The sequence below is a fragment of the Camelus ferus genome, chromosome 27 (genome assembly GCF_009834535.1).
Source record: "Camelus ferus isolate YT-003-E chromosome 27, BCGSAC_Cfer_1.0, whole genome shotgun sequence".
Lineage (NCBI taxonomy): Eukaryota > Metazoa > Chordata > Mammalia > Artiodactyla > Camelidae > Camelus > Camelus ferus.
The window spans coordinates 9,634,531-9,656,990 of NC_045722.1; the positions used below are offsets into that span (position 1 = coordinate 9,634,531).

Below are 22,460 nucleotides of genomic sequence, written 5' to 3' on the forward strand. Positions count from 1 at the left end.
AGCCATTTCTGAAGTGAACTATATCAAAAGTGCAGTGGTGGGGAACAGCTCCACACCTCAGTAGAGCAAAACTGGCAAATTACTGTCAAAATACAAATCCAATGGCCACCTAATCTCCTAGTGCCACATCACCCCTAGTTCTAAAGTCATCCACTGAAAGACAATTTCAGCATATTTCCATTCTCTGTGATAGGAATTAGTTCCCTTAATCCATAAAGAACAAATAAACAGGTGTCAGGAAAGAAGAGACATCCCAATGAATGTCCTTCCAAGGTGGATCCCATGTCACCCAACACGAGAGGCCCTGAGCAGAGGGGCGGACTGAGCTCTGTGGTCTCCCAGGTTCATCCTGACCCCATAAAGTACCAACTGTATGCTTTGAAAAAAAAGTTGCATAATCTCTGTGCACCTCAGTTTCCTCACCTGTTAAATAGGAACAATAGCCTCTTCTTCATAGAGTGGTGAGAACTGTATGAGCTAAAGCCTGTGAAGTGTGCCTGGTATGTGGTTGTTATTTTTGTATTAGATCAACAGTGATAAAAGTGGAGTTTGCCACTAATTATTATAACAGTGTAGATACATAAATTTATATTGACAGGCTTCCAAAGAACAGAAAGATTAAAAATAAAAATAACGGCATACAGGTGGTAGAATTAGAAGGGTTTTTTTCATCTTAAATTTTTTTCATTCCTGTTGTAATAGTTTTAAAATAAATAAAAATCAAAGAAATGATTTGGATGCCCAAAGATACAACTAAAAGTTAATCTTCATTCCAAAGACTTTCATCTTACAACACAATGGTAAATTTAATCACACTGACAATGAACCTGAAGAAACTCAATAAATAATCACATATTAATAAAAGCTAGCATTTACTTAGCAATTACTATGTGGCAAGCATCCTACCCAGTGCCATTCAATTAATCCTCATCACAAAAGTCTAGGAAGGAGGTACTATTATTATGTCTATTTTACAGATGAGAAAACCAAGGCACAATAAGTAGTGTACCCAAGATCACAGAGCTGGTAGGTGGCAGAGGCAACACTGCACATCAGAGGAAGGGAGCATATAGATGCTACCAGTGCCCCGCCCATGGTCCCCCAGGAGGCATCTCTAGAAGACTATTTACTGCAAATACCTGCAACTTCCAGGTGGGAGGGTTTTTTCCCAGCTACATGAACAACATCAAACGGTAGGATGGGGAACCTGGAAGTACCAGATAGTTAACACTCTGAGGAGCAGACCTCAGCCAATGATGGCCGGGCAGTTGGTAGATAAACACCCCAGTTTCCTGCCTCTGGTTGGGATAATGCTGAGGTGGCTTCCACACAGTCTCTGAGAGTTCCCCAGTAATCCTGGGCCCCCGGCGCCCTCAGAGGTAGGCACACCTCAAACTTGGTAGCACACCTTTCACTGGTTTCCTTCTCTTCCCCGTCTCTCTTCCCCACTCCTCCCCTGGTTTTCCTGGGATCACCTCAAAACCAACAGCAACCAAAAAAACTACCTCCCCACAAGTTTCTGTCTCAAGGTCTGCTTATGGGGACCTCCAAACCAAAGAAAACAATATACATGGTCCAGCTACACTATCCTACACCCCAAAACACTCTAACCAACAGGCTATATTACCTCCAAATGCAACACTACAAATGAAACAACAGGGGAGTTCCCGCAGTGCTGATCCCAAATGTGCTCATCTTTGAAGGATCCTGAAAATAGGCACTTAGCCCTTAAGTCATAAATTACTACATGCAGATCTTAACGTATGCGGTATGGAAACACATAGCATTATGGAGGGGTTGAGGGGAATTGAGAGACCTAAGTCATCACCCCAGCATGCCTTCTGCTCCCCAGGGACCCAGAAATGGGTTCTCATATAAGGAGCTTGTGAGGGTGAAGCTTGGCCACATTTTGCTTTAAAGAGCAGAGTTTGACTTTCTGTCCCAAGCAGGAGGTCAGCTGAAAAAGCTAACAGTGTTTATTGCATGTTCATTATGTGCCGAGCCCTGTGCTAAGCCCTTCACATGCATTAGGTCATTTAGTTCTCTGAGCCTACCACGTTGGAGTTATTATTCCCCTCGTCATACAGAAGAGCAGATGGAGGCTTACAGAAGGGAAGGGGCTCGTCTAATGTCACACCACTCACTACTAAGTGGCTGGGCTGGGAGTCCAACCAGGTCTCCCTGACTCTGAACCCAAACTCTTCACCAGCAGGTGGTACAACTCCCTGTTAAAAGATTATTATAATTAAATCACCATTTATTGAACCATATTATATGCAAAACACTTAAGATGCATAATTCCTTACCCTCACTACAACCCTCCAATTTAGAACTGGGCCAGATACTGTGCAAGTCTCACATATACAGCAGCCCTATGAAGTATTACCCCCATTTCACAGGTAAGGAGGCTGAGGCACTGAGAAACATTTCCCCAGGAAGTGCCGGCGCAGAATCAAGTTGGCTCCACTCTCCTTCCTACCTGGCTGGGGCTCCCGGGTTCCCATCATTAGGACCTTCATATTATCTGCAGAGAAACCCAGCCTCCTCTGCAATCCCTGCTCAGTCAGTGCCTAGATGTAACTACTACTGATTGAGATCTCCTGCCTACTCAGAGGAAACCCAGCAGCGTCCTCCCAAGGCTCTGCCCCTTCCATAACCTGCAAGTTCTCCCAGGTCGTGACCCCCATTAGCTTTCGGTTAAATGACTCAGCCCTCACTCTCCATTCATTCTCTGGGCCCATACAATCTCCTCCACTTCATACCCACCTATTCTCTCTGCCCCAAATGCCCCCAAGAAATCTCAGTGAGCAAATCAATAGCCTTATCAAAGAAAAAACATACCATGGAGTATACCTTTTTTTTTTTTTTTTACTGAAGTCTAAAGGGCTTTTCATACTTGGGGAAGTAAATTAAATAAATTCAAAAATATATGTTACTTAACAATCTATGCTGGTCTTCTGATATTACACATCTTATTTTGATAACAAGCTTCCAAGAATTTTTCAATTATGGCCAATTTCAGCTGATTTCCATTCCCAAAGAACTCTCATCTAAGTCTACCAAGGAGAATAAATACACCATATTTCTTTAAAATATGCATGTCTGGCAACTCAAAAGGGTACCATCTGGTTCACATAATTTCTGCATGAAGTTTCTGAAAAGCCTGTACAACATATATGATCCACTCCTCCTGCAACAGGAGCCAAAACATTCCATTGCTATTGTACAAATCAACTCAGGTTAACTGAGGCTGAAACTGGCCATGGTCCTTGCAATGATCGACTCCCTTAAAACACGGTTCACCAATTAAAACATACATATTTAATCAAAGTCATGCTAGAGAGGGAAGATAAACATGAAAATGACATCACCCTCAAGAATCATTTCTTAAGCCCTGGGAAAAATAAGTAGAGAACTGGCAAGAAAAACAAATTGGGACTCATTCAAAATGAAGCAAAGGAGAAGGCAAAGTAAAGTTGGAATAATTAAAACAAGACGGGAATGATGATGGAAGTGGAGGAAATCAGTGGGGGGGAGCAAGCTTGGTTCCCCTGGTGAGGAATTACAATGAGGCCACACTGCAAACTCTGGATAAAGGAGTTCATCGGTGTGTGGCCATCGGTGTGGCATTACCAGAAGTGCCTTTGGGCATGAGAGTCTTCTGAATTACAAAGGAAGAATATATTCCAGACCAAGGCTCTTCCCAGGTCACCAGGATGAATCCGAATTGTTAAGTGATTGGAGAGCCTCCAAAAAAACACACCACCCAACTGCAGATGCAGACAAAACCACTCTAGAGTTCCGCCCAGGGCTTCAGAAATGTGCATACTAGCAGAGAGAAATTCCCCACACTTACAGCTCAGAGCAGAGGCTGGCAAACACTTTCTGTAAATGACCAGATAGTAATATTCCAGGCTTTGTGCTCCATGCTGGCTCTTGTCACACTAATCGACTTTGCTTTATTTATTTTAAAGCGCAGAAGTGGCCATAGATGGTATGCACAAAAAAGAGCTTGGATATGTGTTCCAATAAAATTTTATTTGTGGACACTGAAATTTTAATTGTATGTAATTACTAGGTGTCACAAAATATTATTCTTTTGTTTTTCTCAGCCATTAAAAAAAGTGTAAAAATCATTCTTAGCTCATAGGTTGTACAAAAAAATTGGTGATGGGCTATATTTGACATGCAGACCAGTTCGCCAACCCCCGATTTAGAGCTTCTGTTTAATAGAGACGAAACAGGTGACATATGGCTCAAATGAATGATAGCGACACCTTGAACTTATGCAAAGATGAAAAATCATGAGGAAGAGACTGGAGAGTAGCAACAGATTTATCTCATGCAATGGTGACAAGTACTGTATTGTACTTGTCTTGGAATCACACAGGCCTGTCCTTGCATCCTTACAAGACCATTCACCAGCTGTATGACCTTGAACAAGTTTTATTTAACCTTGCCAAGCCTTAATTCCCACCTTAGTAAAAGGGGGAATAAAGCTAGTATCTTCTTGATAGAGGTATCATGAAGATGAAGTAAGATGCTGCCTCTAAAAGTACTTTGCACAGTACCCAACATCTCTGCAAAAGAAAGCTCATTAGCATGATGACTATACTCCTGGAATGATTAGTTGGTTGACTGCAAAAAAATTTTCCTGGATATGGAGATAACACTTCCCGGATGTGAAGAAGTTCCGACTCCTAATTTACAAAAGCCAAAGCTCAAAATAAAGCAGATGCCAGAGTCAAACATAAAACTAATACAACAAAAGAAATTTTTAATTTTGGTGCAACACCCCAGTAGTTAGCTATTGGGGGTCTGGAAACCTCTGATTTCTACAAAAGTTGTGAGCTTTAAGTCATGAGAAAAGAATGCAAGCATAAACAGTCATTCAGTCACTCAACAACCATTTCTAAAGACTTCAGGACAGCCTGCCTGCTGGGTTGTGGAAGTGGCAGCCACTGACCAAGCCTGCTGATTTCTCACTTGCTGCTTCCCGGCTCTGCCCATCACTCCCCAGCAGAGAGGGCAGCCGGTTGTGGATGGTCATATAGCTTCCATCTCCCGCTGCCCAACCCTGGCCCCAGCTAGCACCAAGCAGACAGTGGCAGCGGCAGCAGCAGGTGATGGTGAGACAGCTGCCGGCCTGTGTGGTGGATTTTGGCACGGAGTTTTGTCATTAAGCAGTCAGCAGAAGTGGGTGAGCAAGCTCACAGGACTGTGATGAAAGGTGCTGATGGCCTAGGCTTCTTCATTGGCGATGAAGCAACAGAAAAACCTTCCTATGAGAAAAAGTGGCCAACTCGTCACGGTATAGCTAAAGACTGGGAAGTTTATGGATCAAGTGATCTTTAAATATTTAAGAGCAGAACCTGAAGACTATTATTTTTGTTTTACTTAAACCTCCACTGAACATACCAAAAAACAGGGAATATACTGCTGAAATTATGTTCCAGGCTTGTACATTTCTGTGCAGGCTGTTCTTGCCCTTAGCTGCATCCTGGACCTCAAGACAAGCGGGAGAACAGTCTCCTGACTGGCATGGTAATAGACAGCGAAGACAGTGTCACTCATGTCATCTCTGTGGCCGAAGGGTATGTGATTGGCAGATGTATTAAGCACATTCCAAACACTGGATGAAATATAACATATTTTATTCAGCAACTGCTGAGAGAAGGAGAAATGGGAATCCCTCAGAGCAATCCTTGGAAGCTTTAAAGGACACAACAGTTATGCTTGCCCAGATTTAGTAAGAGTTGAACAAGTATGACACAGATGGAGCAAAGCAGATTAAACAGTACACTGGAACCAATGCTCTCTCAAAGAAAGAAATTTTCCATTAGTGTTGATTATAAGAGATTCTTGTAAACTGATTTTTTTTTCAACCAGAGTTTGCTAAGCCAGGCTTTACTTGACCTATCTTGGAAGTGGTAGACGGAGTAATTCACAGTTGTTCTGTTCATGAGGCATTGGTGGTATAGTGGTGAGCATAGCTGCCTTCCACAGTTGTCCTACTGACGTCAGATGTTCTCTCTATGAGAATATTGTCCTCTCTGGAGGTTCAACCATGTTCAAGGATTCAGGACATCACTTGCAAAGAGATTTGAAAAGAACTGTAGATGCCAGGCTGAAATTAAGTGAGGAATTGAGTGGTGGTAGATTGAAGCCAAAACCTACTGGTCTACAAGTCATTATATCCAAAATGCAGTGATATGCAGTTTGGTTTGAAGGATCCATGCTGGCTGGCTTCCATGCCTGAGTTCTTCCATGTATGCCTCCCCAAAAAGGATTATGAAGAAACTGGACCTAGTATTTGTCATCACTATCCAGTGTTTGGGGTCATGCTGTAAAATTGACTTCATAGCTGTTGGGGTTAGGGAGGTGGGGAAGAAATAATCTTTCTGATTGCCTTTTTTGTCTGGATGGCTGGTTTTAAGGTTTTAAACCCGACTTGAAATAATAAGACCAAACTTAATTATAGAGGAATATTTTAGTAAGTTTATCAACATGAGAATGCACAGGAGAGCCAAGATGATTAAAAGTTTTTCTTTAGACTAAATATTTGAATCTTATGTGTAATGAAAAGAAGTAGGTGTTAGTTCTTTCTATGCCCTGATATATATCTTACTGAGTTGTCCACAATTTGATGGGATTTATCTGTAAGTAGATAAATCTATAATGCTTGAATTGTACACTTCTAAGTGTACAATGCAAAAGCTTGTTTATATTTCATACTTTTTGTACTTTGAGGGCAAAAAATCACAGGAAAAACTAGTATTTGAGGGATAAAAAGGGACCAAGTAAAGGATAAGTTAAAAAAACAGCCTATGAGACTTGATGTAGACACACATTCGTGAGATTCCAGTTATTAGAAGTGCTTCCATCCCTCTGTGCCCCGCGACGGTTTTCCTTGCGAGTGCTTTGGGAACCAAGAAGCCAGTATCTTGGATTAACTGATGCCCGCAAGTGCTTTCTGATTCCTCGCGTTCCTTTTCTCGCTTTAAAGGAAAAGTGAAGACAAGATGCTGGACCACTGTTGCGGTTCTATAGTGTCATTACTTACTAAAAAATGAATAATTTGATTACCAAAATTGGCATATTTAAAGTCTAACATCATTCGAATAAAAGCACAAATTTCTTTTTCATACTTGTTTCAAGTTATTATAAGTTAATCTATTTTCATCGAATCTCTGCAACAGTTCTTTAAATCACAGCAGTTGGTTAGCAGGTTGACTTTTTTACGCTCTCTGAACACATAACTGTTAACTTTTAATATGGTGAGTGCCTTCACTTTGATAACTGGATCTCCATTTGATATTTTAATTTATTTGTATAATTCACTTGTAGTCTGGAAGTTTTTTAGTGCCAATCCCTGACATATTATGGAAAGTTAATTTTCATTGCAATTTAAAATATCTGAATCATGAAGAAAAAGTGATGAAAATAAATTAAAACTGAATTAGCTTAAAAAAAAAACTTGTTTAATAAAAAAGTAAAGACTTTCATGTGAGAAGCAGCTTGCAAGGTCTATCAGGAGGGCCCAAAAAGTAACCAAAATAATTTCAACACAACAAAGGTAGCATTATCGATCCATGTACACCCAGGGCTCAGGGGGCAGTGAGGGGAAGCAACAGCGTTGGAGGAGAATGAGGAAGAGTACAAGGAAGCTGGGTGCTCTGGAGCTCTCCAGGCTCTGGAGATAGAGAGGAATTTTCCAGGCAGAAGTAACAGAACAGGCAAAGGATGGAATAAGGCTGCTGGAGAATGGAGGTTGAGCGTTGTTAGAAGGAGCTGAAACCATCACACACCATCTTAAGGAGTTGAGAGTCTACCCTGTGCCTGTGGAGATGCCACAGCAAGTCCCTGGAAAGGGAATGACAAGTTCAAATGTATGCTAGTGGCAACCAGGGACAGAGTTTAGTTAGGCAAGAGCCATAATCCCTGTGAGGAAGGGGGATGTGATACGGACAGAGAGGAAGAATGAAAAAGGAAAAACTGAGATAAGAAGTCACAAAAATAGTTGAGAAGCGAGATATGATGGTAGATTCCAGGAGTGATGGGTGGCAAGGTCTGCCAGTCTACAATAATCGACAGGGTGATAGGTGTCAGCCTCAAAGACAAGAACAGCCAGGGAATAGGGAGAGGAAAAAAAAGCAAGAAAAACACACATCTAATGCACACTCCCAAGCATGTGCAGAGAAGTGGGAGAGAAGGGCCAACAGCCGAAGCAGCAGGTGACGTACATTGCTGTATCAAACACTCACTGGACATGTCCTACATGATCCTTACACAGTTCCTGGACACTTAGTACATAAAATAAAATACATATAAATAATGGATTCAAATATGATTAACTATTTCAATTTAATTAGTTATCTTTTTAAAGCAATTACCATGGCGAACAAAAATAGTACATTCCTTTTCTCTCTGTCCCACAGAAGAATTAGTTTACCAGCCTCTGCATTAATTAGTTCATTATTGAGAAATCACGTTCATTACACAGGAAAGAACAACAAATGTAGAGGCCTTCACAACTGCAGAGTTCAAGCCCTCACTCCAAGATGAGAAAGCTCTGTGAACCTGAGGACATCCCTTTACCTCTCTGGGTCTCCTCACTCCTTTAGGAGATACCACCTGTGAATGAGACTCCAGAACAAACACTGGGACGCAGGGAAGAATTAGGTCCACACACTTTTCAAGGGCTGTTCATCTTTTCTCATTGGTTAAGATGGTGAACATGGCAACTACTTGAGCAGGATGCTGTGAAGACTACATACATGTAAGTTCCTACTTACAATCCATACAGACAAGAAACACTTGATAAATGGAAACTTCCATGAAGAATTCCAGATATTGGTCTCATTATCCCCATTGAGAGATGAGGAAATCCACCCCAAGGAGAGTTAAGTTACTCTCCCAGTCACACTTCTTGGCAAACAGGGGAAACCTAATTTTCCCAAATTCAAATCCCACTTTTTCCAGTATCCCATGCTACCTCCCCTGGCAACGAGCTTCACTGTTTACAAGGCCCTTTGGCCCACACCCTTCCACTGAGTCCTCACAGCCAGCTGGGGAGGATATTAGGTCCCCCTTTTTGGCACAACCGCTATTCAAATGCAGGCCTCCAGCCTCTGCAGTTCCCAGCTCTTTCCACCAACCGCAGCAGAGGTGCAATTCCTGGAAGTTTAGCTTCAAAACATCAAAGAACAGAGCTGAATAAAAGGCACATTTAATATATTTGATTTTACAATGCCCACTCAGGGAGTGGGGTGGGGGGGTGGACAATTAAAGAGAAATTCCTTTATGTTCTCAGTTGCTCCTACTCTCACTTTTACTCCTTCAGAATAAACCTAGGTCTCCATCCACGGTCTTCAGGAAAGAAATCCACCACTGAAAATTAAGAGATGTAAAAGTGAATTATTGGCCTTGAGCTTTCAAGGGTCTAAGACTTTGCAATTTATGGCCAAATCATGGAATGTTATAGGTCATTTCACTCTGAAATTTCTCCATCATATGCTAACTGCTTCACATCTCAACATTACTCCTGGTCCCGAGAGTCATTCCATTATATTGTGAAATCAGCCATTGAAGATGACCACGAGGTTGACCACGTGGTTTAGACAACGACTCTGTCTTTTCTTGGAAAAAGTACTTGATCTAAGACATCCCATTTGAATTGTGGGGATCCAGGATAAATAAAACCCAAAGATGCTGGTTAACTTAAAAAAAAATCTTATGAGTTACATAAAGTTTATTAACATCTATGTTAAGATACATGACTTTTACTTACAAGGTGCTAAGTCTCAGTGAGAGTCTAATGGTCCTATCTGCCTCAGACTGCTCTGGAAACTATCCATCCTTGCAGCCTCCTCTCAAAATAGTCCCCAAAAGGTCACGACAAGCAACGCTCTCTCTGAGCCTCACTCCTTGCCAGCATTTGCAGTTGAGTGAGGCGGCCCACTCACATCAAAGCCTGCCTTCTGCTGCTCTGCCCACTCAGCACTGTCAGATTCATATCAGGACTTGACAGCTCTGTGCCCTCACACCTGATCATCCCACAGTTCCCACATTATGCCAGCGAAGCTCCTTCCAAGAGCCTAACACAACAGCTCATGGTCAAATGCTCAGCTCAGTTCCATCCAATCTGCCTTCCAATAAGGCTTCCAGGAACATCCCCAGCCAAAAAGCCAAGACCAATCTCTTCAGAGACCACATTTAGCTCCTCAGCAAGTCCTGCCAACAGCACAGGTGACCAGGAAGCCACCTTCTACTGTTCAAACCTGAGAAGAAGTCAACCTGAGGATGAACTGTTTGAGCAGTATGTGCTAATCTAAGATGCTTAGCGAAAAGTTGCCAACCATTTGGCAGTAGACCATATTAACTCATCACACATGCTTTTTGGCCTACATAGCTATTTATAAATTTAAATTAATTGCCAGTAATTTCAAAATCAGCAAATTTCATTAAAAATCTGGACTTTGAACATTCTTCCCCCAAGATCAAGAGGATCTAGGCAAACAATAGGCTGGATTTCAACAGAAGCAGGCCATCCAGGCTTCAGTCCTCACAACCTGCTGAATGGTCCCTCAACATTAGCAGGTAGTTCCAGGCAGTATTTAAAAGGCTTGGAATTCCATAAGGGATAAACAGGACAGTCATATCTGCTAAGAAGGGATTTTACTGGGGTAACTCGAAGGACTTCCGCTCTTCAGAGAATATGGAATAGATACATACTTTTCTCTACTCCTCCCACTAACTACAACCAAAAACTCTGGGCATTGTATGTAACACAAACAAGAGGGCCCTAACAGGTGGGAAGAAGGGGGCACACTGACTAGGCACCGCAGGAGCAAAGAAATGACACCTTGGTCACCTTTCCTGAGTTTCCTTTTTCCCTCTTATATCCAAGGCTTGGAGCTGAAGAAGCCAGCAACCTAGAAATGCCAACAGGTGCAGGAAAATAAATAAATAAAGACTCAATAAAGGCCTGCCCTCTTGAGCCAAAGGACCAGATAAGATCAGAGGGAGTCTAGATGATACCTGCTCTACTCCAGCTCTCCTCCAAACATCAAGAAAAAACTGTGACCCCCCCTACTCCCATGCATACCAGCAAAGAATGAGTGGAAAGCGGGTACTTCCACATTTTCCAGGCTATAATGAGGTAACCTGACCTCCCCCACAACTCTACCTTCCCCTGGGTGGTGCCAGAGAAGGCCAAGTAGGGAGCCTGGACTTTCATGCCAACCAGGCAGTAACAAGCCCCACACCACCCCACCTTCAGTGTCAGTGGAGACCATGTGGGGAAGCCTGGACCTCCGCTCCCACAAGCGGTAATAAGGCGCCTCTCACCCTCCTTCCTGGGGTGGTATCAGAGGAGGCCTCATGGAGATTCAGGACTTCTACCACTACCCAGTCGTTATGAGGCCACCACCTCCCATGGTGTTAGCTGAGGCCACATGGGGAACAGTAACAAGGCACTTCCACCCATTCCAGCCAGGGAGGTATCAGTGGAAGCCTCGAGAGGCACCAGAACTCCAATACCCACTTAGCAGTAAGGAGGCACCCCACCATGAATGCCAACAGTCTGAGTGAGAAACCTGGACATTTACTCCCACTTAGAAGTAATAAAACAGTGCCACTGCCTTCTCCTGCCAGAGCAATGGTAAAGAAAGCCAGTAAAAACAGAAAATTTAAATAAGTCCCAGAGTCTCATACAATAAAATGCATAAGTTTCAAGTTTAAACATCACCATCAGGAGGGTGTGGCCAAGATGGAGGAGTAGGAAGACTCTGAGCTCACCTCCTCCCATAGGCACACCAAAATTACAAATATTCACAGAGAAATTATGGATAAGAATGATCTGAAAACTAGCAGAAAAGATCTTCCACAACTAAAGATGTAAAGAAGAAAACAATGAGACAGGTAGGAGGGGCAGAGATGTTGTATAGTCGAGACCCACACCGTCAGGTGGGCAACCCAAAAACAGGAGGATAATTACAACTGCAGAGGTCCTACCCTAGGAATAAAGGGTCTGAGCCCCACACCAGGCTTCCCAGCCTGAGAGTCCTGTACTGGGAAGACAAGCCCCCAGAGCATCTGGTTTACATACAGGAGAGCCAGAGGGCTATAGGAAACAGAGTCTCAAGATCAATCCAAAGAGAGCCACACCAAGACACATTATAATTAAAATGTCAAAAAGTAAAGATAAAGAATCTTGAAAGCAGCAAGGAAAAGCAACTAGTTATATAGAAGGGGGTAACACTGTCAGCTAACTTTTCAGCAGACACGTTGCAGGCAAGAAGGGACCAGCATGATATATTTAACATGATGAAAGGAAAAACCTACAAACAAGAATATTCTACCTGGTAAGGTTATCTTTCAGATTTGAAGGAGATATAGAGAGGTTTTAGACAAGTAATAGCTAAAAGAGTTCAGCACCACTAAACTGGCTTTAGAAGAAATGTTAAAGGGACTTTGCTAAGCAGAAAAGACCACAATTAGAAATATAAAAATTATGAAAGGAAATATCTCAATGATAAAGGCAAACATACAATAAAGGTAGTAAGTAGATCAGTCACTTAAAAAGATGGTAGGAAGGTTAAAAGACAAAAGTAGTGAAATCATCTATAGCCATAATAAGTAGTTAAAAGATACACAAAATAAAAAGAGGCAAATGCAAAGTCAAAAATATTAAATGTGGGGGTAGAGGGAATAAAAATGCAAGGTTGTTAGAATGCATTCAAACTTAAGAGATCATCAACTTAAAGTAATCTTATATATGTTGTTATATGTAAACCTCATGGTAACCACAAAACAAAACTCTATAAGAAATACACACACACAAAAGAGAAAGGAACCCAAACATAGCACAAAGATAGTTATCAAGTCAGAAGGGAAAAGAGCAAACAAAGAAGAGAGGAACACAAAAGAACTACAAAGCAACCAGAAAACAACAAAATGACAATAAACATATAGCTATTATTAATTATTTTAAATGTTAATGGACTAAATGTTCTAATCAAAAGATGTATAGTGGCTGAATAGATACAAAAATATGACCCATATATATGCTGCCTACAAGAGACTCACTTCAGATCTAAAGACACACACAGCCTGAAAGTGATGGGGTGGAAAAAGTTATTCTATGCAAATGAAAATGAAAAAGAAAGCTGGAGTGGCAATATTCAGACAAATTAAACTTTAAAACAAAGACTGTAACAAGAGATAAAGAAGGACATTACAGAATGATAAAGGGATAAATTCAACAAGAAGATACAACAGTTGTAAATATATATATGCACCCAACATAAGAGCAACTAAATACATAAAGCAAATATTAACAAGCATAATGGGAGAAATTGTCAGTAACACAATAATAGTAGGGTACTTTAACATCCCACTTACATCAATGACAGATCATCCAGACAGAAAATCAATAAGGAAACACTGGCCTTGAATGACACATTAGACTAGATGATACATATACCAGATAAATGCATAGATATATAGAGAGAATATTCCATTCAAATACAGCATAATACACATTCTTTTCACGCACACATAAAATATTCTCCAAGACAGATCACACGTTAGGCCACAAAACAAGTCTCAGTGAATTTAGGATGACTGAAATCATATCAAGCATCTTTTTCAGCCACAAGGAAAAAGCTGCAAAAAACACAGAGATTTGGATGCCAAACAATATGCCACTAAACAACCAATGGGTCACTGAAGAAATCAAAGAGGAAATGAAAATAAAATACTTGAAGACCAATGAAAATGGAAACAAAATCATCCAAAATCTATGGGATGCAGCAAAAGCAGTTCTAAGAGGCAAGTTTATAGCGATAACAATCCTACCCAGGAAAATCTCATTAACAATCTAAGCTTACACCTAAAGGAACGAGAAAAAAAGAATAAGTAAAATCTAAAGCTAATAGAAGGAAATAAATAATAAAGATCAGAGCAAAACTACATGAAATTGAGATTAAAAAAACAATAGAACAGATCAATGAAACTAAGAGGTGGTTCTCTTGAAAAGATAAACAAGATTGGTAAACCTTTACCCAGATTCATCAAGAATAAAAAAGAGACGGGCTCAAATAAAATTATAAATGAAAAAGGAGAAATTACAACACCACAGAAATACAAAGGACCATTAGAGATTACCACAAACAATTACATGCCAATAAAATGAACAATCTAGAAGAAATGGATAAATTCCTAGAAATGTAGACTCTTCCAAGACTAAATCAAGAAGAAGTAGAAAATATGAACAGACCAATCACCAGTAATGAAATTAATTAGGAATTTTTAAAATTCCCAACAAACAAAATTTCAGGGCCAAAATGCTTCACAGATGAATGGATAAAAAAGATGTGGTATATACATACAATGGAATATTACTCAGCCATTAGAAAGAATGAAATCTTGCCATTTTCAACACCATGGATTGGCCTAGAAGGTATTATGCTAAGGGAAATAAGTCAGACAGAGAGACAAATACCATATAATTTCAGTTACATGTGGAATCTAAAAAAATGAAACAAATGAACAAACATGACAAAACAGAAACAGACTCATAAATACAGAGAACAAATGAGTGGTTGCCAAAGGGGAGAGGAGTAGGGGCATGAGTGAAATAGGCAATGAAGATTAAGAGGTACAAATTTCCAGTTACAAAACAGATGAATCATGAGGATAAAATGTACAGCATGGGGAATATAGTCAATAAGACTATAATAACTTTGTATGGTAACAGATGGTAACTGGACTTATCATGGTGATCATTTTGCAATGTTTAGACAGTAAATCACTATGTTGTACACCTGGGACTAACATGGTATTGTAGATCTATTATACTTCAATTTTAAAAAATCAACATCATGCCAAAGACTAGGAATATCTCAAACTAAATGAAAAAGACAATCAAGAGATGTCAACATCAAGATTACAGAACCATTAAAATCATCTGACAAAGATTTGAAAGGAGCCAAGAAGCAATTATAAACATGCTTGAAACTAACGAAAAAATTGACAGTCTCAGCAAAGAAATAGAAAGTTTCAGCAAAGAAATAGAAGGTATAAAGAACAAAATACAAATTATAAAACTGAAAAATACAATAACCAAAACTAAAAATTCAACCTGCAATTCAACCACAGAATGAAGAGACAGAAAAGAGTCAGTGAACTGGAATATATAATAATAGAAATTACCCAATCTTAACAATAGAGAGAAAATAAACTGAAAAAAAAAAAATAATAATAGAGCTCAGTAACACGTGGGACTATAACAAAAGATCTAACACTCATATTATCAGGGTCCCAAAAGAAGAGAAAGAGGGCAGGGATGAAAAAGCACTAGAAAAACTTCTCCAATTTGGTAAAATGCATAAGCCTACAGATTCAAGAAGCTGAACGAATCCCAAACAGGATAAAGCAAAAGAAATCCACACCAAGACACATTATAGGCAAACTTCTAAAAACTAAAGACAAAGAAAGATAAGAGCAGAAATCAATGAAATTGAAAACAGCAAAACAATGGAGAAAATGAAACAAAGAGCTAGTTCTTTGAAAAGATCAATATAACTGACAAACTTCTAGCAAGACTGACAAAAAGAGAGAAGGCATGAAATTACCGATACCAAAAATGAAAGAGATCCTATACACTTACAGCAAGGGAACTGATGATAATGATTAATAGAGGAATATTGTTAATAACTTTCCACACATGAATCTGATAACCTAAATGAAATGGATTGATTCCTTAAAAAACACAAACTAATGAAACTCCCAAATGAGAACTCTTCAAGCCCAGATGGTTTCACTGGAAAACTTCACTAAATGTTCAAAAAAGATTGACACAACACTGCAAACTGACTATACTTCAATAATACATGTATACAAAAAATTAATATCAATTCTACATAATCTTCTCCAGAAAACAAGAGTAAGCACTTCTCAATTCATTTCATTACAGTATTACCTGACACCAATACTAGACAAAGACAATACAAAAATAAAGACCAAAAATCCCTCATGAATACAGAAACAAAAATCCATGACAAAATATTAGCAAACCATTGACTGAGATAGAAACCACCAGCAGAAAAGCAGGTTGGGGTGGAGAAAATTAAGAGTTCAGGTTTGGACATCTTAAGTTTGATAACCTTTTAAATATCCAAAAGATGAGGCAATCTAGGCAGTTAGACTTGTGAGTTTGTTACGGGTCTGTATTCAGGAGGAGTGTCTGGGCTAGAAATACAATTTAGACAGTAATCAAGTATAGATGGTATACGAATCCGTGAGGCTGGATAGAACAGCTTGGCAGAGTGCAAGGCTGAGAAAAAGGGGAGTTACCTCAAGCCAGGGCCCTGGGGTACTCACTCCAGGGTTTGGGGTTCAAGAGGATGAGAAGAAGCATTAAAGGAGATCTGAAGGAACACGCACTGAGGCCAGAGGAAAACCACGCAAGTGCAGAAGGAGTTGTGAGCGGAGAATGGTCCATCGGCTGCTGGGAGAGAAGTGACCATCAGACTTGGCAACTTAGAGGCCACTCAGCACTTAGGCAAGGTGATCTCAGAGCAGTGGAGAAGAAAGCCAACTAGGACGGTTTGAGAAGAGAACGGGAGAAAAGAAAGTAGAGATGGGGCAACAAACAACTTCCTCAAAACATTTTGCTGCAAAGGAGAGAGAAGAAATAAGCCAGAAGAGCAGTGGGTCTCTTTCTTTCCTCAAGAAAGGCGATACTAAAGAGCATTCCATATGCCGATGGAAATGATCCAGGAAAGAAGAAGATGCAGCGGAGAAGAGAGATGCAGCAACAGCAGCAAAAATCACTGAGAAAATGAGAGGAGACGAGGTTCAAAGCAGAGTGGAGAGGCCAGCCAGGTGTGCCCCGTCCTTGCTACACTGGGAGAAACAGAGGAGCACCAGTGCATTAACTGACAGGTCTCTCCAGACCTCTGACCTGTGCCCAGAAGGAAGAAAGAACAGATGCAGATGTAAGAGGTATGACTCAGATATCAGGTTCAGTAGGGAGTACCCAAGTCATCCAGCCTGAAACAGCAGCAGCTCCTATCACTGATCGATGACTTGATCGAGCAAAGCACTGGATGACATCAGTGTTTGAGAAAGGTTTGTCCAATGCCAGTGGGAAAGACAGCATCATCCAATGAATTAGAAAGAAAGTCAGAAGGAACAACACTGGGCTCAGGAAGGTCACTGATGCTGGTGCTGTGTTTTGTAAAAACATGTGGGGATGACCTTGGGAACTGCAAGGGAAGAGTGCATTGGGAAGGTATCTCTTGGAAGAACTAGAATAGTTACAACTGCAGCAATGCTTTCCTCATCCCACCTCCAGTGCTTCCTCCAGATCTTTCCCCACAAACTCAACACTTTCCCAGGTTTCTACTGAAAAGCAAAATCTAGCTATCCATGCTTTGCTGATGTAGAATCTCCAGAATACATTCACCTATTATTTGGCCAAATAGTCATGTATCAGCTCTGTTTATTGGCAGTTTTATTTTCTGGCTAAAGCATGCCAATAGCTTCCTTCAAATACATGTGATACACCCCCCCCCCACTTAACATTAGGATATATAATTTATAGTCAATTTGTTAATAAAGCTGAAAAATTAATCTGAAAAAGTGGGACACACACACACAAAACCCCTGCTTTTAAATGCATTTTAATCAAATTCCAAGTGGTAGGCTAACTCACATTACTTCAGAAAAAAAGTCATCAGTGGTAAGAAATGTTTGGATTACACTGTATTCTTCAGATATTAAAAAGAATTAAAATCAATTTAGTTTGAGCATCTACTCTAGCACCCTGACTTAAAAATAGGTGGATAACACATAGATTTATGGATTAATTTATCAAGCAATCTATGTGGAAAGAAGCAAGAATGTTTTAGCTTAATATATTTTGTGATGCATCTAAGAGGAAAAAAATTAATCATTATGGATTTTTCAAAGTGCATTTTTATCTTTCTCTCTAGTGAGGAAGTGAAACAAGAGACATTCACTGCCTCCCTTGAGATTCTCATAATTTACAAAGAATATCCTTCTCTGAAGTGCTTACCCATTAACGGCCAGTCTGTGCAGTCATTACAGGGAGAATGTCCTGGCCATGTATGACCACTCATCATTTTTCTGATTAATGCATCAAAAGCGAAAGGGAGGCAAGTTACAAAAAACAGCTTTGTTAGGGGCTTCCCAGTCCCTATTGTGTTTCTGGGTCACATGACAGAGGTTAAAGGGTGCTGCTACATAAGGGCAAAAAGAAGTAAATTTAACATGAAGCCCACAAGTGTCATCACCACCTTTTGTCATCACTAGATGGTTAGTTTGTGGAGAGAAGAAGAAAAAGAGGAAAGATGAAACTAGGCTTTCATGGCATGGGGGACAGGGCTCCTGGAAGTCCAGAAAGGGAAGGGACATGCACCTGTGTCCAAGTCAGAGCAAACACAGATGTGGCCCAAGCAACCTGCACCAACAATAAATGCTGTCAAGAAAATTACCGGGAAATAAACATAACGAATACAAATTCATGAGGGCGAGATACAATTATTGTAAGTTATATTTTTATTGGTCAGACACAATGTTTAGCAAGGAGCCACAATGCCGGCTCAAAGCTATTTGTATTTATCCCTAATAACTCAAGCTGCATCCCTACCAATAGAATAGTAAATTGCTCTATTTAAACACCTTTTCAAGAGAAAAAGGTATTTCATTACAAACTTGGGACACATGGGTTACACAGTCCCAAATGCTGAAGGAAAGGATTAATTAAATTTTGTTATTAATTCAACTTGTACTCTTCTCATTTTAGTTTATTTCTTCCTCTTTCCTGTTAGTCTCCATGCGCTGCCAAAATGATGCACAATCCCTGGGGTTTACAGTTTTTCATTCTCTGTGAAGTTAGGGGATTTCTTTTTTTTCTGCAGAGATAGGTAAGATATCAAGAAAGAAGGACCAGTTAACCAGGAAGTTATAAGTTATTTCACCTTGCCTACTACTGAGATAAATCATCTCAGTTTGTCATGGTCCTGGTTCCCTTAATTGTAAAAGGTCTACTTTATAATCTTTGTCTTTCTCTGAAATACTTCAAGTGAATTACTTAACAAGTTCAGAACTGGGATAGATTAGAGATAGAGATGTTATTCTCTTGAGATATAATTCATATACCATAAAATTCACAACTTAACATGTACAATTCAATGATTTTTAGTATATTCACAGAGTTGTGCAACCATCACCATAATCAATTTTAGAACAAAGCTTCTAAATCCTCTAATTCATTATACAGAGAGAAAACTAACATCCAGGTGGGTTAAGTCATGTTTCCAAGGTCACAGAGCTAGTCAGTGGCAGAGCCAAGCCTGGATCCCTGGGAATCATTAAGCCATTGACATCATCCGGGACTCCCTTTCCCCTGCTCTGGGAAAGTTCTCCATGAATTAAAACCTGCTGTTAAAAGGTTGTCTGAGAAGAACATCTGGCATTTTTTATTATCATGCTCCCCTCTTATTATATTAAGCCCAATCTAATTTCTCCATGAAATCTGTCACATTGCAAGATTTCTTAGAAAGACTTCTAGAACAGATAAAATTGTATCAGTTGGGTACTTTGACCACAAAACGTGGTTTATAAAGCCCAGAAAGAATCTGTGATGTCTTTCTTTTCAGGTAAAGTCACAAAAGTTTTCAGCTCATACAAAAAGGATAAATTAGCCCTTCTGCTCATTTCTTTTTTAACGGACTGATTACGGGTAGCTAAACTAAAAGACCTCATCACTAGCATAATATTTCACCAATGCCAGTAACTTCCTGGGATTTCAACTCTTCACTCTGGTTAGTGGTCAGAAACCAATTTCAATCATCCAAGGGCTGTGTCTTGTTCATCTCTGAGATTTGCTCCTGTGAAGTCCATACCCAATAAAAGAATATTTTTCAAAAGAGGTTAGTTCCCTCCCGGAGCTAAGGAAGCTAGTGTAGCAAGCCAGCCAGCAATCACACAGGCACCCCCCTGACCACAGTGGCACTCAGCCCCTGGGCTGCCTGCTCCTCAGTGCAGAGCTCACAGCTGCTGACTGCTTCCACCCTTAAATGCTCCTGCATCTCTGGGTTTCCATGACACTTTCCTCTCTCCTGCACTCTAGTAGTTCTTTCCTTTCTGTGCTCCTCCACCCCAAAAGTTTCATTTATTCAATAAATATTTATTGAGTGGTCACTGCTTATCAAGTCCTGGGCTAAACATTATCCCTAATCGTGGGTGCTCCCTAGAGTCTATGTGTAGCTCACTGTGCATTTTCTTTCATTTGCACTTGTATTTTTAAATCTCTGTTTAGCCTGAAAAACCCCCAAAATCTATAGCTCCAGCCTTGCCCTCACCCTCCAGGCCTGTGACATCTGAATGTCCCACAGACCTCTCAAAGTGCCCAAAGCTCACAGTGAATCCACCATCTCCCTGGTCACTTAATTGACCTCTCATCCAGGACCCCTTATCACCCTAATCCACACCACTGTCCACCCAGTGACCCCAGCAGGGAACTAGGCATCACCCAGTTTCTTCATGGAAGAGGTGAAAGTGAGGGGATGGCAGTGCCTTTCAGCCTGAGCCTGCCAAAAGAAGAGAATCCTCTAATTCCAGCTGCTCTTCAGGGACCAATTTGTGGGAGAAGCAGGCTGAGATCTTATCAGAAACATGAATTCTGAATGAAATCTGTCCACCCTGGTTCTAGCAAAACTAGAGGTAAGTACAGAGCAACAGATCCAGCAGTGAAGATGTGGGATATATTTTACAATGAGAGCTCTGCCCATGGCTGGAAGAGACCGCAATCTTGGAATACAAATTTGCTTGTCAACACTCCCCCCCCCAATTTCATGCCTCCCTGCCTGTTTTCCCATTTCCTTTGCTCAGAATGCCCATCCTCCTTTCCACCCACATCGCCTACTACAATTCCTCCTCATTGTTAATTCTCAAATGACAGGACTCTTCCTCCGGGAAGCTCTCCTTGATGCCCCTACTATATTATCTGCCATCCCTTATGCGTTGAGGCGTGTCTAATACTAATTGTTTACCTGTAGGTCTCGGTATCTCCCTACCAGACTTACAGCTCTTTAAGAGCAGAAGCCTTGTGCCCAGCCCCAGAATGACACCAGGAAGACGGTGGGGCAAGGAAGGACGACTGTGGAGACCCTCCAGCCCGGGAACTGGGCGCAGTCAGGCGGGGTCCATTTCTAGGCGCGCGCGGGGAGCGCCGCGGGGCCCAGCCGAGTGCCAAGTACATAGCATCCCTGGAACCGCCGACGCTCACACGGCTGCCCAGAGGTGGCAGGACGTGCCCTGGGGGCTCCCAACCAAAAGGTGGGGGACTTTTGGGAGGCCCAGCCGGCTCCGCACTCTCTGTGGTCCTCCCGCAGCGCGCACGCAGGTCTGGGAGAGGCACCGAGTGGAGCCTCCAGGCCTCGGGACGCCCACTCTCTCCCCTGCGCCCGAGACCCTGCGGCCCGCCACCTCAGTTCTCTCCCCGCAGAACCTCTTAGAATTACAGTGGCCCGGGGTACAGCCGGGGCCGGGGGCTGGGAAGGAGGAGGCGCCAAGGAGCGGAGGAGAGGGAAGGCGGCCCTTTACTCCACCCCCGCGCCCTCTTAGGCGGGAAGAAATCCAGCCCTAAGAGAAGCCCCTCAGGGAGACAGAGACCCAAAGACCCCTGGAGCCTCGAGGGGACCCTAATCCCCCTCCTTCCCTCCTTCCCTCCTCGGTGCCTCCCTACCTGGCTGGCTTTGTGGAACTGCTTCTTCAGCCCCGCCACCGACATCACGACAGCGCGGGGCCGGGGCCGGATGGTCTCTGGGCTCCACCGGGCCACGCGGCCGCGACGCGCTCGGGGAGCGGGCGCTGGGGCCGGTCCCCGCGCTGCTGGGCTCCGCCAGACCCGCCTCCCACGGCCACGGCCACAGTCGCAGCCGCTGTCACACTCGCACACACGCGCGCACGCAGATGGCAACACTGCGTTCTAAGGCCCCTGCGCAGCCCATTGGCCAAGCCGCGGAGGTATGCAAATGAGGCCGCTGGGGCCGCCCACGCTTCATTGTTGCGTGGAGACCCGGAGGACCCGAGTGGCTGGGAAAATGGGCCTAAGAAGCTGGGCGTGGGGATGTCCCGGGGTCTGGAGAGCAGAGCCACACAAGGCTAATTGCTGGGCGTAGGGCGTGATGCATCTGGCTTTACGATTGCCCTGGATGGGGAGAGAGGGATTACCTCTCTGTTCTTCTGGGACTCGGTGCGAAATCTGCTTTTGCTCACGGGCAATATCGCCTCCCTCAGGCGCATTTTCGGTAGATTTCTGTTTTAAGAAAGGGACGCTCCGAAATACGCCTAGGGAGAGAAATGAACGGGATCGGAACTTGGGGTAAGAGAAAGCGGCCTGTGGGAGGCAGGGCTATTTCTTC

The 22,460-nt window shown here is 42.0% G+C and overlaps 1 protein-coding gene and 1 pseudogene across 3 annotated transcripts in view; one reads left to right on the forward strand and one right to left on the reverse strand.

The window, feature by feature from the left end:
• SH3GL3 (SH3 domain containing GRB2 like 3, endophilin A3) overlaps nucleotides 1–22,008 on the reverse strand; it is a 105,363-nt gene extending 83,355 nt beyond the window's left edge. For 2 of the 3 annotated variants that reach the window (XM_032469132.1, XM_032469134.1), the window contains exon 1: nucleotides 21,782–22,007. In XM_032469132.1, the coding sequence (XP_032325023.1) occupies nucleotides 21,782–21,826 (45 nt within the window). In that variant the 5' untranslated portion in view covers nucleotides 21,827–22,007. Of the gene's footprint in view, nucleotides 1–21,781 lie in introns of all 3 variants that reach the window. The other variant, XM_032469133.1, reaches the window with a different exon arrangement.
• Nucleotides 4,525–6,061, forward strand: LOC102504214 (annotated as a pseudogene).
• Nucleotides 22,009–22,460: the final 452 nt, after the last annotated feature.